Source organism: Neomonachus schauinslandi, chromosome 8, assembly GCF_002201575.2.
Source record: "Neomonachus schauinslandi chromosome 8, ASM220157v2, whole genome shotgun sequence".
In the NCBI taxonomy this organism is placed as follows: Eukaryota; Metazoa; Chordata; class Mammalia; order Carnivora; family Phocidae; genus Neomonachus; species Neomonachus schauinslandi.
The window spans coordinates 684,303-704,280 of NC_058410.1; the positions used below are offsets into that span (position 1 = coordinate 684,303).

Sequence of the window (19,978 nt, forward strand, 5' to 3'; positions counted from 1 at the left end):
ATAATGAAGATAATTCAAATGATGGGACCCAACCATCCAAAAGGAGGCGAATGGGCTCAGGAGATAGCTCTAGGAGTTGTGAGACTTCAAGTCAAGATCTTGGGTACTGTCATTTCATTGCTTAATAGTAGTTTTTGTGGTATGTTTCTCTCCTCTGCGCTACCTCCCTCCTCCCCGGCCCCTGCACTGGCAAAGGCAGTTACTAGATATTGTAGAATATTTTTGTCATGTTTTACATATGACACCAACATTGCTTTTGTTACTCAGTGCAACTAAAACATGTTTTTATTGGATAAAATACACATATAAAATTCACCATTGTAGTGATGTTTGGGTGTGTCACTCAGTGGCACGGTTATGTCCAGTGTCCTTCAGCTGCCACCTGCACCCTTCTCTGTTGCTTCACCCCTGCACTGAAACGTCCAAGCCAGGAAGCAGTAACAGTTGCCGCTTCCCTCTTTCCCCAGCCCCTGGCAGCCACCATCCCCTTGCTGACATTTTGGATTTGCCTGTCCAGTGCACCTCATGTAGATGGAATCATACAGTATTTGTCCTTTTATGTCTGGCTTCTTGGAAGTTCATCCATGTTGTAGCATGTGTCCGAATTTCCTTTCTCTTTAGGGCTGAACTGAGCTCCGTTGCGTGGATAGACCACCTCTTATTGGTCCTTTCACCCGTGACGGACACTAGGGTTGTTTCCCACTTTGGGCTGTTGTGAACAGTGCTGCGGTGAATGTTGGTGTATAAATATGTGTTCAGTCCCTGTTTTCAGTCCCTTTGGGCGTATCCCTTGGAGAGGAGCAGCTGGATCGTAGAGTAGTTCTGTGTTTAGCACTTTGAGGACCTACCAAACTGCTTTCCCCAGTGGACACATCATTTTCTGTTCCTACCAGCAGTGCAGTTTCCTTTGCCATTGGTTATGTCCCAGTTGTTCTGATAAGAACCATCCTAAGAGATGTGAGGTGGCATCTCACTCTCGGTTCCATTTGAATTTCCGTAGTGACCAGTGATGTTGACCATCCTGTCAGTGCTTATTTGTGAATCTTTGGGGGAAATGTCTATTCAGGTGTTTTTGCCATTTTTAACTTGGGTTGTTTGTTTTGTTGTTGTTGAGTAGTGGAGTTTTTTATGCATTCTGGATATTAATCCCTTATCAGATACAGGATCTGCAGTTCTTTCTTCCTATTCTGTGGGTTGCCTTTTGACTCTGTTGAACAGTCCTAAAATGCACAAAATTTTTAATTTTGCTGAAGTTTAAATTACCTATTTTTCTTTTGTTGCTCATGCTTTTGGTGTCATGTCTAGAACCCAATGCCAAATCTGAGATCAGGAAGAGTTACTCCTGTGTTTTTTTCTAAGAGTTTTCTGGTTTGGTTCTTGTACTGAGGTTGTTGATCTATTTTTGAATGTGATAGGAGGTAAGGGTCCAATTTGATACTTTTGCATTTGGATATCTAATTTCCCAGCACTATTTTTGAGAAAACTACTTTTTGTTTGTTACTTTTAATTGGATGCATAAAATAGTGTCACGTTCTTGCCTCTAATGTCCAGTGATGACATTTAGAGGTTGAGTTGGCCAGGCCCAGAGATCTGTCGTTGGCTCTTCAGGATTGGGATTGGTCCACGGTACACTGGAACCATCAAACCAGGTCTGTTCTGTGCTTCTGGCCTGTGGAGTCTATGAGAACAAACAGTTATGGTTTATAGTTCAGCTCTTTGAGAAGCACGTTTTTGGAGTTCTGCTTTCTTAGCTGTTTGACTCACTGAACAGCAGGTGGGAAACGAGTTGGTGACTTTGTACTTTGGGCGGATGAAATAGCAGTATGGGTGTGAAGCTCAAGAGAGGGAATTCAGAAAGAATATCACCACCGTTTTGTTTTGGCCTTATAGATCTCTTAACACTACAAAATTCCTTTACTGCTGACAGTTGTGAGTCTCGGTTCTTCAGGGTGTGTTCTAGTGTTCCAGTGTACTGTTTTGTTTGGTATCACACGCTTGCTTCCTTTCCCTCTGCCTGTTTGTGATGTTCTTGGACGCACAAGACGGTAGGAACTTGTATGTATGGCAGAGTCAGAAGACTGAATGAGAATTTAAATAATTAAAGTAGTTCTCCAAATTCCTAAAAATGAAACTCCTCAAAAATAAATCCTTAAAATAAAAATGATTAAAACTTAATAAAAGCCACATTTAAGGCATAATACATATTTCTGTGCTTAGCTTTAGCTACTATCCAGCAGAAAATTTGATAGAGTACAAATGGCCACCTGATGAAACAGGAGAATACTATATGCTTCAAGAACAAGTCAGTGAATATTTGGGTGTGACCTCCTTTAAACGGAAATATCCAGGTATTAAGTCTTAGTTTATGTAACAGATTAAATCTAACTTTTAACTAAATAGTAATTCTTTTTGATAGGTTATCAACTTCTGAATATTTGAGTATGGAATATTTGTAATGTACTGTATATTCTTCTGCTGGCTGATTTTCCTTTCTGCTGTCACCCAACGTTTCTCTCCACTCTCAGTTTGCTCTTATGCCTTATAAATGGACTTAAAAGCAGAATGTGGAAGGTGAATTTCCTGGGGAAAGTCTTAGAAAAAGTCATGTTATGGCCGAAAGCAGCAGGAGTTTGATTCTTTCCCATTGCTTGCTGGCCTGAGCGAGGAAGGCAGCTGCATGGGGCTGTGTCTCCATTTGAGAAAAGCTGTCTGTGCAACTAAGTTACTATTCTTGCTTTGGGTTATTCTGTTTTCAACTTTAATTTAGCTTTTATTCCTTGAATTTGTAAGATTGTTTGCGTGGTCTCTTTAGTAATCTTTGGAATATATAACACATAGTACTTTTTTAAGTCCATGGAGAATTTAACTTTTTAAAAAAATCTTAAGGTTTTTAAGTTTTTAAAAGTTTTACAAATGCATAATGTTATAAATGTAAAAGACTATTTTTAATAGTCTTTTGTTCTTTTTTTTGGAGATTTAGAGCGACGAGATTTGTCCCATAAGGAGAAACTCTACCTGCGGGAGCTGAATGTCATCACAGAGACGCAGTGCACTCTAGGTAACAGAGGCTTTGAATAGGAATTCTGAAAGCTAGATGTTTATGAGGTGATATTGGATGGGTATTTGTCCTTTTTCCTAAAGTATTTTACAAAATTAATGAGATAGATTGAATTATTTAAATGCTAAATTGTTTATTTTTGGTTTTTGTTAAAAGATAAAGGAGAATGACATAACAATATTTCACAGAAGTGTCCGTGTGTGTGGTGTGCCAAATTTGTATAGTAGTTTTAAAAAGTATTGTCTTTATCTCTTATAAGGCACATTTTGCTCTGTTTTTAGTTCTGTAGCCTTATCTCCATGCTTTGTTTCCAGTTTTTCTTTAATAAACATTTTAATGCGCCGTGGCACTTTTTAACATAAAACCATGGGTGTTCATCACAACAGTTGATATGATCGGATGCTCTGAGTTTTGAAAATTGCCTGTATGACTTGTATGTGTGTGCTGATGCTTCTCTTGGAATTTAAATGGACTCTTTGTAATATTTCTAGTGTATTGAATTTGAAGACTAAGTACTGCAATATATTGAAAAACTCTTGTTTTTGTCTAGTATCTTTCCTTAGTTAAGGACATTAGATTAAGGATAATCCTTAATCCTCAATGGCCTAAGTTAGTATGCATCATTATTTAGCCATTGTTTTTAGTAAAGGGATATATGTTTATAGTACATTGAATCTTAAAAAATATGTGGTTCAAAAATTGATTTATTTTCCTTTGCAACTTTGATGAGCTTTTTTAAAAAAATTGTTTGACTTTATATTATGAATATTGTTTTTTATTATTTTCAAATATATTACAGTATTTTCCCTTGACTACTGGAAAATTTTAAATGTAGAGTAGATTAAAGGAAAAGCAAATTTTGAAAAGTAGTTTTGTTCACTTAGCCTTAAAAGAGCTTTTTTTTTTTAACTATTTTTTTGGTCTAAAATAGGTTTAACAGCATTGCGCAGTGATGAAGTGATTGATTTAATGATAAAAGAATATCCAGCCAAACATGCTGAGTATTCTGTTATTTTACAAGAAAAAGAACGTCAGCGAATTACAGATCATTATAAAGAGTATTCTGTAAGTATTGAGGTGATTGGCATCTCTTATTTGGTTTGGGGAGAATGACATTTTGTAAAGTTGTATGTGACTTCCAACTGTAATATTTTTATTTCAGCAAATGCAACAACAGAATACTCAGAAGGTTGAAGCCAGCAAAGTGCCTGAGTACATTAAGAAAGCTGCCAAAAAAGCAGCTGAATTTAACAGCAACTTAAACCGGGAACGTATGGAAGAAAGAAGAGCTTATTTTGACTTGCAGACACACGTAGGGCTGCTTAACTTTATTAGTTCCTGAACCTCACTTTGTGCTTGTTAGGGTAGAGTGCTCAGCGCCTCCTTTATTTAGCCGTTGTTTTTTTTTTTTTCTGCGGGCAGTGTGTCCTTTTCTGCCCCAGAACTTAAGATATAATTTTTAACGATATGCCAGTAATACTCAGCTCACTTCTGTGTATGTGTGTGTGTGTGTGTGTGTGTGTGAGGGAGGTGTCTTTTGCTCTGTAGTTGACTTTTGCTTGTCCCAAGGGTTGTTTTAAGAAATTTCCATCTTAATTCACTTAATACTCACAGTTGCCATGTGAGGTTGAAGCTAGTATTCTTCTCATTTCATAGATGAGGATGCCGTATGCGTTGCCCAGGTCCCCTTGCTCGTCAGCGGTGGGCAGAAGCACACTACGTTTCCCTCAGCAGTGATGGCTGTGGCAAAGAGCCAGACACAGTTCCCATGTACAGCTAGAAACACCCTCCTGTCCCTTTGGGTTCCAGTTCCTAATGTCTCCTGTGTTTCTAGCCTTTGGCGGGGAGGAGCACAGTGGAGAACAAGAGCTGTTGTGTTCCTAAAACCTTGATTCCTAGCATGGAATCAGTTTTGTATTTCTCTTCACATTAACCCAGGTTATCCAGGTGCCTCAAGGGAAGTACAAAGTGTTACCGACAGAGCGAACCAAGGTCAGTTCTTACCCAGTGGCCCTCATCCCCGGACAGTTCCAGGAATATTACAAAAGGTATTCATTGGTTTTATGACTATTACTATTGGGTATTGCTGAGGGACTTGAGAGTCTGGCATACTTGCCTCCAAAGAGTTTGGCATGTGTCCGTATCCTCTCTGACTTCTGCGGCTCTGCACACAGAAGAACCCCCTTCAGGCAGTGCTTGAACGTCTGCTGTCTGCTGACAAGGCCCAGGCTGCCCATCTCCCCGCCCCCCTGCTTGTGTTTCTGTGGGTAGGCGTCAGAGGTTCTAAAGCACCCCAGGCCTCAATCTCTACCTGTGTCACTTGAAAGCTTATTGGGAATGCAGACTCCCGGGCACAACCCAGACCTGCTCCCTCGGGAAGCACGGACTTATTCGGCAGAGGAGATGAAGGAAGGAGCAGAGAGGCTGCCGGGTGGCCACGGCCACCTGCTTGTTCCAGCCACACCGCCGGCCTGGCTGCTGCCTCCACGCAGGGTGGCAAGAGGGCTGCTTACCTCTGAGTCCCAGCCGGGATGTAACTGAAAACCAGGCTAACAGGGTCATTTTATTTGAAAATCTCAGCTTTTACTTCAGCCTTAAACCTTATGTTCTTGAGGAAAGAGACTGTTCTTTAAGGAATAGTATTTAAAATAGACTATAGGATCCTACTATTTGAAAGCCAAATTTAAATCATGGGTTAGCAGATTTTAATTTCACTTTTGGGTCAGCAAATTATTAAAAGTGACATGCCAGGGTACCAATCCCTTTGCTTTTTGCTGTCTTAGTTGAGGGAGATGCAGATCCAGTGCCCACTCCCAAACTCAGGTTTCAGGGTGTGGACAGGGTGTGACATGGGAGAGGGCTGGCCTGTGGCTGGGAATGGCCAGTGTCCTGTGGCGTGGATGCCATCTGATTCAGGGTCAGGGGCTGCTGATCTCTCATTTCAGACACAATAGATGATTGATTTGGTTTCTTAAACATGTCATGGACCACGTGCTGCCGTGCATTGCAAGTGTCAATTGATAAAATCCTCACATCCATCTGTGAGGTGGACGCATCGTCATACTTATTGTGCATGTGAAGCAGCAGTGGACCCAGAAGCAGTGATAACTTAGGGAGTGAGGGGTGGGGCACTCAGGGGGCGTGGGTTTTGTGCACAGTCCTTAATTGCCACAGTTCCACTTTAGTCTGCTGACTTTTTTTTTTTTTTCCTCTTTTTGGGTTGAGGATGAAGGAGAGAGACAAATCTTTTGATAATAAGAATCAAATGTGTGTATTAAACTCATAGCCTGGTGCAAAAAATGTTTAGGCTTTTTATTTATTACTTTTCCTTACTTGATACAAAATGAAAACTTACTTGTTACATCTGTAATCATTTTCCAAAAGTATTTGGGGTTAATTGAGAAGATTAAGGCTATGTTTGAAGCTCATGGATTAGATCATTCATATTAATCAAAAGACAACTGACAGTCATCTCTCTGAACCTCAGGTACTCACCAGATGAGCTGCGGTATCTGCCGTTAAACACCGCACTTTATGAGCCCCCTCTGGATCCTGAGCTCCCGGCCCTAGACAGCGATGGTGATTCAGATGATGCCGAGGATGGTCAAGGCGATGAGAAACGGAAACATAAAGGCACTTCGGTAGGAACATTGATCTTTACTAGGAGGTGTCTCCTTCCCTTTGAGTTTTTGCTAATTGCTTTCCCAGATGTTGAATTGAACTTGTATCACCATCCTCTTTTTGAAAAAGGACAGTTGCATATAATTTCCTGAATGCTTTCATCAAGAATATTATTTATTGTGTGCATTGGTGTAGACAGGCTGTGTGGATGGCCTTTGGTAAGTTTTATTTTTAAAGTTGCCTTTAAAGTTATCACAGGCAGGTTAGGAAAGGGCACCGGACATGGGTTTACAATCGTATATTGAACTGTCTTGGTTTTGGGAGCACATTAACTTGTGTTCCTATTGCTTAATTTTTTTTTTTTTTTTAATATTTTACTTATTTATTTGAGAGAGAGAGACAGATATAGCAACAGAGAGCACAAGCGGGGAGGAGAGGGAGAAGCAGGGTCCCCGCTGAGCAGGGATTCCCCACACAGGGCTCGATCCCAGGACCTTGAGATCTGAGCCAAAGGCAGATGCTTCACTGACTGAGCCACCCAGGGGCCCATCCTATTGCTTAATTAATAATTTAGATTTCCTATAGGAAAATGTGAAGGTGACTGGTATGTTGTGCTATTAGGTAGGTTTTCTTGTATGACTTTTTTTTTTTTTTAAAGCAAAATGCAGTTGCATGACTGGGGAGTGTTGGTGTGCTTGGTGGAAGTGAAGGAGAACAAAACCACGATGTCAGAGGATTCTGATCTGATTTAGCGTGGTGCACTGAGCAGCCAGCCTGAACCTGAGAATGTGCTACCATTCGATGTGCAGTAAATCTTTTGTCACCAGCACCTTCTAAAACATTTAATGATACATGTTACATAAACTAAGATGCTATTCAAGTATTAAAGGATGGTATCACTTTTCTCCTGTCTTACTGGTGAAAGGGTTGCTGTGGTGTGAACAGGGTATGTTGACTTTCCCTCACTCTGCTTGTCAGTATAAATTAATCCAACATTTCAGGAGAGCATTTAACAGTAAAACCAAGATTTTTGACTTCCACAGAATTTGACCTAGCAAATATATTAACAGAATTTACCTGAAGGACAATAATTAGGACAAAAAATGGCCACTGGAGTGTTAACTGTATTTTTTTTATAATGGAAATTAGGAATAATTTTTATGTTCACAGTAAGTGATATATTACATTTACATGACAGAAATGAAGTTCAAAGAATATTAAATGATGTGATAAAATGCACATAATACTTAAAACAATTGAAAAACACATGCATACACAGTGTAATCCAGTTGTGTGTGTGTGTGTGTGTGTTTTTAAGATCATGTTTAAGATTTATTTATTTTAGAGGAGTCGGGGAGGGGCAGAGGGAGAGGGAGAGAGAATCTTAGACTCTGCACTGAGCCTGGAGCTCAATGCGGGGCTCGATCTCACGACCCTGAGATCATGACCTCAGCGGAAACCAGGAGTCGATCACTTAACTGACTGAGCCACCCAGGTGCCCCACCCGTTTTGTGTTCTAAAAAAATGAGGGGTATGTGTAGATAGGTGTGTGTATGAATGTGTGAATGTGTGACTCTGGGTATTTATATGCAGACACACACCTGGAAAAAATTAAAAGGAGATGCATTTATGTTCCCAGTAGTTGTCTCAGAATGTTTATCAAAGTAGTTATGGATAACCTAATTTTTTCAGTTATTAATTTTCATAATTTATATGAACATAGCATTTTTATTTTAATTAGAAAATTTTAAATAAAGAAATGAAGAATTAAATATTCAGATATCGAACTCCTAAACTTTGAACATCTAAAATATGTCAGATACTGTCGTAAAGGCTCAGCGATACTGGTGCTTGCATGGAATACAAGTGAGTGCTTGAAGAACTCTAATGACATTTATTACTCAGTAAAAAATACCCACCCTTATGTAAGACAGTTTATTTTTTGAGCAGTTTTTGTCTGAAACAAACAATGCCCCCCGTGACACGGCACAATGGTGTCGAAGCACTGAAGCAGACAGTTCTGGTCATGTTACGTCAGAGAATGGTGGATTAAGGTACTAGCTGGTGTAAATGGAATTAGCTCTATGATTTCATGTATTTATAACACAGGTAGGTGATTTTTAACATGACTTCTTTTAGTCGGCACTGGAAAAAGTTTTCTTATATTTACAGTTATCTTTTTATTTTTACATTGATGGAACTTTAAAACTTTTTACAAATCACACTCAAGTCTATGTGAATTCCAAGGGATCTTTGTTTGTGCTTTTGACCTCCAGGACAGCTCCTCCGGCAACGTGTCTGAAGGGGAAGGCCTTCCTGACAGCCAGGAGGAGCCTTTCCAGGGAAGACAGAGATCCAAGGACAAAGCTGCTACTCCAAGAAAAGATGCTTCCAAACGTTCTGTACTGTCCAAGTCAGTCCCTGGGTACAAGGTAGAAGAAAAAAGCCCCTGACTCCGCTTCCTTCCTGACCAGCCTCTCTCCCCGAGATAGTTTAACTTTGACTTTCAAAGTTGTGGAGCTCTGCCTGCTGCACTTCACTAGCTGTTCTGTGGTGTGTGCCCTCTGTCAGCTTCCTTCTTTTTTGCTTTATTTTCCTGGTGGCTTTTCTGTCACTCTTGCCTATGGTTCAGCTTCTGTTTTCTGTAGATGTACAATTTATAAGAAAATCTTTTTTTGTTTTTTAAACAATAACCAGGCAAGTATGGGTTTTTAAAAATTCATTTCATAGGCAGAACTTTATATTTTGTTTCTTTGGAGTAAAGATCCTAATTATCTGATATTTACAATATCCTAGTATTTAGTATAGCTGAACATGCTAAGCTGTAAAGGATGGGTGGATAGACTCTTAGAATAAGCTGCCTCTCCTGGAGAAAGATCTGGGTTCAATCTAAAGATTATTCGATCCATTGGCCAAATTCAGCTAACTCTGCGATAGAAGATAGTAAAACCTGTTATTTACATTATGGTGATTTTTAGCTTAACCTTGGCAAATAGCCTCTATGACTCTATGACCAGGATTTAAGCATTATTTAGTGATGTAATCTGGGTTATATATATATATATACATATATATATATACACACATATATATATTCACTTGTGAACTTCTGGTCTGGCTCTTCTCAGAGTAAGGTAGTATGTTATCAGCAATATTATTGTTATCGTCCTCCCCTTCCGAGGGCTAGGTGAGAGGTGAGTAGCCCTATCCCTACATGATGGGGGTTTAGGAATGTCCTGGAGGGGGTGAAATCAGCCGCATGGTTTTATGTTCTGGATGGTAATAGTAAAATAGACCATTCATATGGTCTGGAATATATCTGAATATGCCTTTAATTGTGGTTATGAAGGTGTTTTGAAGGAACGTTTTAGAGTAAGGTGATGGAGCAGTTTTGCTGAATGGAATTGTTAAAAGCATCTTGTTGTGGGTCAGGATTGTGGTCACAGTGGACGATCTAGAGGAACAGGTGCACGCGGGCTGCCAGCCAACTTCCCTTCCTCAGCCGGACCCTTCTAGCAATCTGCTTACCTTTCTTTTCCTGAAGTAAACAAAGCAACTTAACAAATTAGTGTTTAATTTAATCCATATTTAATTTGAAAATGCCATTACATAATCAATTTAAAAATCCATGTTTTTTCAGCCTATGGCAAGCAAATCTTAAGCTTCATTTGGCAAGGGTTGGCTTCCAAGGATGGCTTCAACAGGCTGCAGCTGTGTGTTTTTTATACTTGTTTTTACATAGATAGCTTACCTAATTTTTTAAACTTAAGATATAAATTGATGCTTAATAATTGAAAGCAAATGAACTCCAAAGATTAAACCTTGGAAAGTTAGCCTGGTGTGTGTGCTGCAAAGTGTGCTGCGGTCTTGCGATGGGAGTCGCAGTTCAGAGCACACTGTCAGCATTAAGGAGACCTTTCATAATAAGCCTGGATTGATTCATCATGGGTTCAGAGGAGCGAATGGTGAAGTAGATGTTTTAATAGAGGCTGAAAATGAATTATTCCACAGTATCATTGATTTAATCTAGAAGAAATCCTATAGATTGACCTAAATTGGTATTACTCAAGGGAGCGTAATATGCAAAATACACATTTTATAATTTCTGTGAACATTTTTAGTACCTAAAAATGTTTCAGGTATTTCAAAGTTTGGAACAACCGGTATCTAGACTTAATACATTAATGTGAACATGTTTATTAAAAGTAACCTCTGTATGAAAAATACTAATAAGCCAAGATGTGCCTAAATATTAGGGTACTTCAAGCTGAAGGTCATATATATAAATATGTTGGAGTTAAGAAGAGTGATGACGTATCTGATGTCTTGCTTAATAAGATTCACTAGTGCTTGCCCTTAATTTGTAGGACAGTATTGTTTAGGTTACATTAACCTGCAGTTAAAGCATAATTGTTAGGATTCAGGCCTATGTGACAAGTTTATTATTAAAATCTATACTATATTAGTGCTACCGTGAAAGTCTCACTTATCTTTATTTCTCAAGCAGGAAAGTCAGTGTATTGTGAGCCTTTTATTTGAGATGCTGAGAACCATTAGGATGAGTATTTTAATTTTCTTATCAATAGTGAAACTTTGATGTTGTTGCACTTACTAGAAGTAGAACTGACTGTCAGACATAGGGTTCTGTTCCATCAGTCTTCGTGGGAGTTCTGCACACTGTTCCTTCCTCCTCCATCAGAGGAGTCTCCTTCAGAGATTAGTTTCCCAACTGGTGGTCCTGGGTGTGAGCAGGGTGGCTTCTCAGAGAGCTCAGAGTGCTTGAGTGAACAAAGAATTGCCATAGGAAATGCTACAAAGCTCTGTCTCTCTTTCTCTCTCTCTTCTCCACCCCGTCACTCCCTCTTTTCATCAAGATGAAGACTATTGGGTAAGAAACATTTTAAATGGTTTAACAAAATATTATGATTTTAAGCTTAGAAGTAAACCTAGAATTTTCTTGGTGTCCCTTTTTTATCATAGGTGTTTAATGTATATTTTAATGGCTGTAGAACTTGAATTGCTCTAGAATGTGAATGACTAGCCTTGTGTTTGATTCCTTTTTGACTTTTGTAAAGGGTTTCCTATGAGGAGTTCTTTTAGAATTTAATACTATGTAGTTACTTCCCTGACTTTAGTGAAAGATACTCGAATACTTGGTATATGCCAGTATCTAACTTCGACTACAAGTATTAAATAAGTCTTCTACATTCAGTGCAGGTGCCGTAACCAACAGAGTTCTTATTTGGTGTATTGAGAGGTAGCTTTCTGCTGTATATTATGGCAGTTACAGATGTGGTCATCACTGGATCAGAACTCGGATCATAGAAGTGCACTTCTAGCTCTTTTGTATTTAGGTGTAGCAAGCACAGTGAGAACCTCCTGCTTAGAATGTAGCAGCAACAACGGAGGGTAACTGCACTGCAAGACGCACACGGTGTGAGCCTTGACACTATCCTTTTGTTGGGGGAGCAGGGTATGCAGATACACAGGAGATGTAGAATAGTGAACGGTAAAGCTTTATATGTATGTTTTAACTTCCATGGTATTTATTATTTTGTAGAGACATTTGTCATTGTTTAGAGTTACTGTTATTATATTTATGTATAAGGTTGACTTTTTTTTAAATAAATAAGCCAAAAATTATTTTTGAATGCCTCTGTCATCTTTTGCAAAGAAAGACAATTTAAGACATAAAAAATTTAAAGAATTAAGAACAAATTGTTTAGGCCTAACAGGTTTTGAAGGTGGCAGTGAGACATTTCAAAGCTGGAATGCTGTATACAAAGTTGGGAGTTTCCTTTAGGCTCCTCTTTGGGTTAGTAACTTAGGAGAGGGAAATAGAAGATGTATTTGGCTGGGTTGGAATAAAACAGAAATACCACAATCCTGCTGAAGAGAATCTCCCCGCAGGTCATGTATACACGTACGCCCCTGGCCCATCTCCTACTTGGCCCGTGCTTGCTCTTCTTTTTCTGCCACCATTACTTACGTATTCAAGTAGCATGAATGAACATCATCTTATTATGGTCAAAGCTGTGATGTTTGTATGTTCTCCCTCCCCTGATAATCGTAGGTGCTGTGAATCTTTTCTTCTTTGTCCTTTTCCATGTGTTGCTAAGTGTTTTTTAAAGCCCAAACACTTTCATTGGATTGAGCAAGGCTTTAATCTGAAAAATGAATGGTATAATTTTTTAAGTGATGATTTTTTTTTTTTGCTCGTCTGAAAACTTACTTTCCTCTTCTATGTTTTGTATCTCTTATGGAATGCTTTTCCCCTAAGCACAGGCTCTTTTATTATTAGATATGCAAAGGGAATAATAGCTTGGTTTCCAGAAACATTTATGCACATGACAATGTATGGATGAGACATCTTTCAATTAAAAATGTTAAAACATATTGATTCTTGTAACTTGGATTTTATAGATCTGTTTTTACAACTTTGGAAAATAATCGGTTTTTAAACAAAACCAGTATATAAGCTGCTTAACACGGAGCCTTCCATTTTTCAGTAAGCCTGACTATACATGTGATGGTCATTCGGTACTTGGATTTTCTCTTCCAGTTAATAGTGCAATTTGACATTGTAGTCTTCCCTTCCAGTTCATTATACAGACCTTACTGTGCACGTAGGGAGTGTAGAATGCTACATTTAATCCTGACATGAGATCACGCTGTTGACAGAATTTTTAAACAAAATCTAAGGCTTTAGTCAGTAGGCCATCATATGTTGAAAGCTGGCTTTCTCAAGTGAGGTCTTTCAAAAAGGTCCTCATGAGCAAGTTACCAAAAGTAAAGATAAGGCAGTAACAATTCCTTATGAACCCATAGTAAGTTCTTCTGGCATGAATTTATAGCCCTCTTCTACCCTTCCAGCCAAAGGTCATTCCAAATGCTCTATGTGGAATTTGTCTGAAGGGTAAGGAGTCCAACAAGAAAGGGAAGGCTGAATCACTTATACACTGCTCCCAGTGTGAGAATAGTGGTAAGTACTAACGTGTCTTCTTAACATTTTAACCGCCCTATTTGTTGCCTCAAAAACGAGGTGTTTTCATTGTCAGACCTGAATCAAAGAATCATCTCATATATAGGGTAACGTGTGAGGCACAGAAAAGCAGCCCATGTATTTTCCTCTACTTCTTGTATTTTCATTTCTTTGGTGATTAAACACTGTAGCCATTCTCGAGAACTCCAAGCAAACTAGCATTTTATTATGCCGTATTAAGTTCAAACTTCTGTTGTGAAATACTAATGCTGGTTTTGGTTTAGGCCATCCTTCTTGCCTGGATATGACCATGGAGCTTGTTTCTATGATTAAGACCTACCCATGGCAGTGTATGGAATGTAAAACTTGCATTATATGTGGACAACCCCACCACGAAGAAGAAATGATGTTCTGTGATGTGTGTGACAGAGGTTATCATACTTTTTGTGTGGGCCTTGGTGCTATTCCATCAGGTAAAGACTGAAAAAAGGAGGAACATTATCTTTGAGTGGAGGGACTCTCCCAGCCTTTTTTTAAAGGCTCTGCATAAACACCTTAAGGATCCTTCTGTTCATAAGAAGTGACCAAAGCTGTGATTATCCAGATAACATCCGCCTGCTTTTCATCCCTAGGTAATCCAACTAAAGGACAAATGGGATGTCAGAGTGCCCCTCCAAGTATTGGAAGTAGAGTTCAATGTAGAGTGAACTCATGTCTTCCTACTGAAAGAACTAAAGCAAGAGCATCAATTTGTTTCAAAGCCTTGATTTTATTTTTATATCATCTATTCAGAAACTTAACAAAAATGACTGCTATGCCTTTATAAATATTAAACCAGATTGCTATAAAATGAGGCAGTATGACAATTCCAGGTAACTTTGGAATGAACACAGAGTTGAAGAATAAATCACAGTACTTGGACTAAAATATTACACATAATTGTGTAAATCTGAACTTATTTGCATAGTTAACGCTGTATAATACTTTTATAAAATATATGCCAAGAACTAAGTTTCCTGGGAATCATTAAGAAGCAGGCAACTTGAAGTTCTGTAGTTAAGTCAGATGGAGTACATGGTACAGTTTATCACTGATCAGTTTTAAATGCTGTGTCTGGTACACCAGGCCTTGGGAGCTGCCACTGAGCAGCAGAGAAAAGGGCTGGAAAATAAGCCAAGCCCTCTAACGGGTTTTATATGAGGTTTGTAGTATTGAACTCTGCAAGTAGGATAGTGTTTAGGTTTCAGAAAGGATTGTAATAATTTTTTAAAATCCGTATCATTGTATAGAATCGCTCCTCCCACCCCACCCCCCATTGGTACTGAATTTCATATGGTATTGATTACACTGATGAAGGGAAGTTTACATTTTTCTCCTTAAGAAACTCATTAGTGTCCTACACATCACAAATCCACAGAAAAGTATCATTAGCGATAGCTAAGGAAGGAGAGCCAAATGGGTTTAAAATTCAGTCCTAAAGAATTAAATTTCATACTATTATTAACTAACAATTTTTCTCCTAGGTCGCTGGATTTGTGACTGTTGTCAGCGAGCCCCCCCAACACCCAGGAAAGTGGGCAGAAGGGGGAAAAACAGCAAAGAGGGATAAAATATGGATTTAAATGAAATATTTGGTGCCAACTTATTTACATTCTCAATTTTATGCCAATAAAAGATTCTGAAATTAACTATGTGCTTAAAATCTGCAAGTTGATTTATTTGTTATAAGCCACTTTTACCCTTGAACCAATTACAAGTAGAGAAATAACAGTTCATTTTCCAAAAGTTTCTTTTAATCTCTTAGTACTTTGGCTTTATCCAGAAATTCAGTTGGAAATATTAGGCAGTTTAATTGAAATACTCAACTATTTCTCCATTGACCTGAAAGTGACTAGTATTTGCATGAAATTTTCCTATAGTTTCTGGCCTATTGTGGGTAGCATAAGTTATTTTAATGATAGAAGAATTTTAAATAGGTAGCCCAAGGTGATAAATAACAAATGACCTGATGAGATTCAGAACCTGGGTCTGCCAGGAAATCTGTCTGGAGACGGGTGCCCACTTGACCTGGGGAACAGGCACGGGGCTTTTGCCCCATACTCACGCAAATCCCCAGAAATCATTACATTTCAGACTTGCTTTTAGTAACTCTTCAAAGTCTACACGTTGTAACTGCATTGGGAATCTAACCAGAATACAGTTCTAGCTACCAACCTTTTAATCTGATGCTCTGTTTCAATTTATTTTATATATACCTGGGTTACTGCAATATTTTTAGTCACCTGACAAACTAATCAAACTGGAGTTTAAACATTTTATTGTGCGTATTCCTTTTACAGGAATTTTGACATTTGGAGGAAAAAAACATCGTTCTTGCTGCTTTCCCTACTTTTGGGGTATATGAGGTAACAAAACTGTATGGCTTTATTTTTCCACCCCCCAATTAGAAGTAACCAGAATTTCCACCAGACCAGGGTAGCTGGATTCAGAGAGAACTGCAATCAACTTCCCAGATTCCAGAGCATGTTCAGTGAATCAGAACAGGATTTCGAGGACCAGTTTCAGAATACTAATGAGTATGGTCCAGAGCACGGACTCCTCCTCCTGGGGCGCGTCCTCCGGGGCGTGGGCGTGCCTGTGCGCCGGGTCCCTGCCATCGAAGACCGCGACCTCGGCAAACGGGGACTGCTCAATCCTGCGGTCGAAGTACACTTTCATCTCGAACTCGCTCTCATGGTGGGACGGGTGCCCGTAGATGCCGATGCCCACGGGGCGCTGGAAGTGCGCGGGGATGGACACCACGTCCTGGCCGCACGTGACGGACTGGAGCTCGTAGTCGTCGAAGCTCGGGTGCAGGGTGCTGTCCGACACGTACAGGTCTGCGTCTCCCTTCAAGCTCTGCATCCTAAGAACAATCTTCCCCTCGTGATTCAACCTCAAGTAGCTGTAATTCCCGGCTCCTATCTGGCCCTGCACAACGTGCAGGAGGAGCCACTCTTCGGGAACTTCGTCCTCGTCCGAGGAGCTCGCCGCGGACACCACGTGCGAGGCCAGCAGGACCAGCAGCGCGCGCCTCCAGGCAGCGGCCATGCCCGCCGCCCGCCGCTCCCCTGCTGCCCTGCGGACGTCCTGCAGGAGGACCAGAGGGCACGCTCAGCGCGCCAGCAGCGCCAGGCCGCCGCTCGGGCCCCCGGAGGAGGAGGAGGAGGAGGAGGAGAGGGAGAGCGGTGCCAGGTGGGAAGGGGGAGGGGAGAGAGGAAGGGGGGAGCGGTGCAGGGAGGACGGGGGGCGGTGCAGGATGGGAAGGGGGAGGGGATAAGGGAAGGGGGGAGCGGTGCAGGGAGGAGGGGGGGGGGGGGGCGGGGCAGGGTGAGAAGGGGGAGGGGAGGGGAGAGAGGAAGGGGGAGCGGTGCAGGGAGGAGGGGGAGGACGGGGGGCGGTGCAGGGTGAGAAGGAGGAGGGAAGAGGCGGAGCGGAGCAGGGATGGGGCGGGGAAGGCGCGGGGGGAGGTGGGGAAGGGGAGGTGGGAAGAAAGGGACAGAAGCGGAGAGACCCGGGGAGCCCGAGCGCGAGGCCGAGCGGAGAGGCGGCTCTGGGGGCGACGGCCCTGCCGGAGCGAGGGATCGGGGAGCCCTGGCACCGTACTCACCGCCGCTCCCCGCCGGGCGCCGCGTCTGGACCATCCGGGCCGGGGATGGCCCGCCGCGCCAGAGCAGCCGGAAATGAGGCGGCGCCCGGAAGTGAGGCACGACCCGGAAGTGAGGCGAAACCCGGAAGCGGATAGGGCCCTCGGCCTCTCGCGGAAATGACGAAAAGGCCGTGGGTGCTAAGGGGCGGTGGCTCGTAACCAGGGCGACAGGGGATGGGGCGGGGCGCGGAGCCCGCGCTCTCAGAGCTCCCCTGGACTGAACGTCCGCCTCGGGGGCTGTGCGCCAGGCCCCGGCGGGCCCCAGGTGAGAGACAGGTGGCCCGAGACCCGACTCTTGTCAGGGCACCTGTTACCTCTTCTGTCCTCGTAAGAACACGGCAGTTTTTGAAATGCTCCTAAAGGAGGCTTCCAAATGGAGTTGTGTTTATATTCAGGATATTTTGTGAATTTGGAACCTGGTGTGAAGGGGCCCCTACTGGAAGAAAGATTATGTGCGTTTTAGGACCATTGAGTCCCACTCTTGTGCTGTTGTGGAAATCCGTGGAGTCCGGCCCTGAGAGCACGCAGTGCCGTTGCGCCCGTGTGTGGGGACTTGGACTCTGCCGGCTCCCGCAGGACTCGTGGGGGGTCGGGGACCCGAGGGAGGCTGCGTCAAGCAGGTGTGGCTGCAACACCGACTGGCCAAGTCGGACTCACTTCTTCGCGTGTCCGAGTGACAGGACAGGCTTCAAGCGGAGGATTTTTGTGAAGCTGGGGAAAGCTGGCGCCAGGGGTCGGGACCCGCTGGTCTTGGGCTGGTGATGGAGATGGCAGCAGCCAGGGTGTCTGCTCGCACCTGGGATTCCCCCGCCGACCTGGGCCGACCACCCGTTTATTTCCCCGGGAAAGCGTACTGGCCTGGAGTACAAAAGAGAGGCTATGATAGAGGGAGACATCTGGATCTGTTTTAAATGACCGAAAAAGGAGATGACTTTTACAACCACAGTGTCCTACCGTCGTCGGTGTCTTGTGCTTACCTAACGCGTTGGGTCCCGAGGAGGCATAGTCTTTTTTTTTTTAATTAAAGCAGCTAAATGTAAAGAGTAGTGTTACCTTTAAAAATATTTAATAATTTAGGAAAGGACTTCAACAAATAGAAATGACTGTGTCTGATCTGGTGCCGTTCCCGCTCCCCACACCTTTGTTACCAGCCTTGCTCATTTTATCCTAGTTCTAGCCTCAGGGTAGCTAGAATTAAGACTTTCTCCTGTTCTGGGTCATGTGGAGAATTTTATGTTTTCTTTTGCTACAAAGTAAACCATCAAGGATACTTTAATTATGATCCCACTCACCATTTTCTGTGATGAGCTTATCCTCTCGTGAGCATCTTTTTGAGGTGGCAAGCACTCCCACAGCCTTTCAGTGCTTGACCTGTGCCCACAGTGTTTCCAGCTTTTTTGGCTTCCAAGATTCCCATTAGCTACAAGCCATTACTTACTACAGCATTTTATTCACCTGAGGCCTTGTGCTGGACCCAGCCCAGCTTAAATTGGGCTCAGTTTGATCTAGGACCCAATCCAGTTTTTAAGTTGGACCCAGTAACCACCAGCAGTTCCCATTGTGGAATCTGGGCAGAGTGGGGAGAGGATGCGGGGAGGGATTCCAACCAAATGGGCAACTGTGGAAATCCAATGAGAGCAGGAGCTCAGCACAAAGAGAGCCGAGCTCAGAACCGAGAGGAACTCACCCAGGGCCCCCGGAACAGGGACAAAGAGAACTCAAGGTGCTTGCAGGGTACCATGCCTGTGTTTCTCTTCGTCCCTGAAGCTGCCAGAGATCGCTTCATATCCCATCACTGCTGCTAAATCTGTTAAGTCACAAAAACTCAACTGAATAAATTTAAAGATCAAATTGGCTATTTGTCCAGCAGTAGAAAGGAGCTCTGCTGAGCTGTAGGGAAGGAAAGGCTTTTGAAGCTGGAAAGGGTGTGAGAATGACATCGTTAGACAATGTGTTGTTTTAGGCGAGGTCGCCTTCCTCAGGGAATGGAAGGGGTGTGTGGGCCAGACTGTCACACTGGTGCTAACCAGGTAATTACAAATTGAGTGTAAAATGTTACATTCCTGCAGTTAGATTAGGTATTAAGTTTTGGTCTGCTGACGTGGGGTTTAGCACAGTGACTGCATTTTGGTCCTGTTGTCTTTAACAATTCAGATATGTATTGAATACTTATCATGTATCCTCCCTAGGATACAATAGTGAGAAAATAGACACATTTTTTCCTTTCCCAGAGCTAGACGTTAATCAGTTATATACTTTTATGTGTGTGTGTGTCTGTATACACTTGACCTTTGAACAACATGAGGGTTTGGTGTGCCCCCTTCCCCCGTACAGTGGAAAATCTGTGTGTAACGTTTGACTCCCTGAAACCTTAACTACTGATAGCTTACTGTTGAGGAGAAACCTTACCCATTACATAAACAGGTGACTGACACATATTTTGTATGTTATATGTACTGTGTACTGTATTCTTACAATAAGATCAGTTAGAGAAATGATAAAGAAAATACATTTACAGCACTGTACTGTATTGGCTGAAAAAATCTGTGTGTAAGTGGACCTGCACAATTCACACCTGTGTTGTTGAGGGACGAGCAAATTCGAGGAATGAGCTGGGTCACAGGAGGAC

At 41.9% G+C, this 19,978-nt stretch overlaps 2 protein-coding genes across 2 annotated transcripts; one reads left to right on the forward strand and one right to left on the reverse strand.

The window, feature by feature from the left end:
• PHF10 (PHD finger protein 10) lies at positions 1-16,043 on the forward strand. Its single transcript, XM_021693692.2, has 11 exons — positions 1-103; positions 2,218-2,348; positions 2,975-3,058; positions 3,990-4,123; positions 4,221-4,370; positions 4,997-5,106; positions 6,546-6,699; positions 8,956-9,111; positions 13,553-13,661; positions 13,946-14,134; positions 15,185-16,043. The coding sequence occupies exons 1-11, from the start codon at positions 51-53 to the stop codon at positions 15,268-15,270; spliced, it is 1,356 nt and encodes a 451-aa protein (XP_021549367.1). The 5' UTR covers positions 1-50; the 3' UTR covers positions 15,271-16,043.
• On the reverse strand, positions 15,358-17,402 carry C8H6orf120 (chromosome 8 C6orf120 homolog). The gene is made up of 2 exons (XM_021693696.1): positions 17,311-17,402; positions 15,358-16,790 (listed from the first exon to the last, which is right to left on the reverse strand). Exon 2 carries the CDS (start codon positions 16,749-16,751, stop codon positions 16,197-16,199), a length of 555 nt encoding a protein of 184 aa, XP_021549371.1. The 5' UTR covers positions 16,752-16,790; positions 17,311-17,402; the 3' UTR covers positions 15,358-16,196.
• Between the last annotated feature and the right edge of the window lie 2,576 nt (positions 17,403-19,978).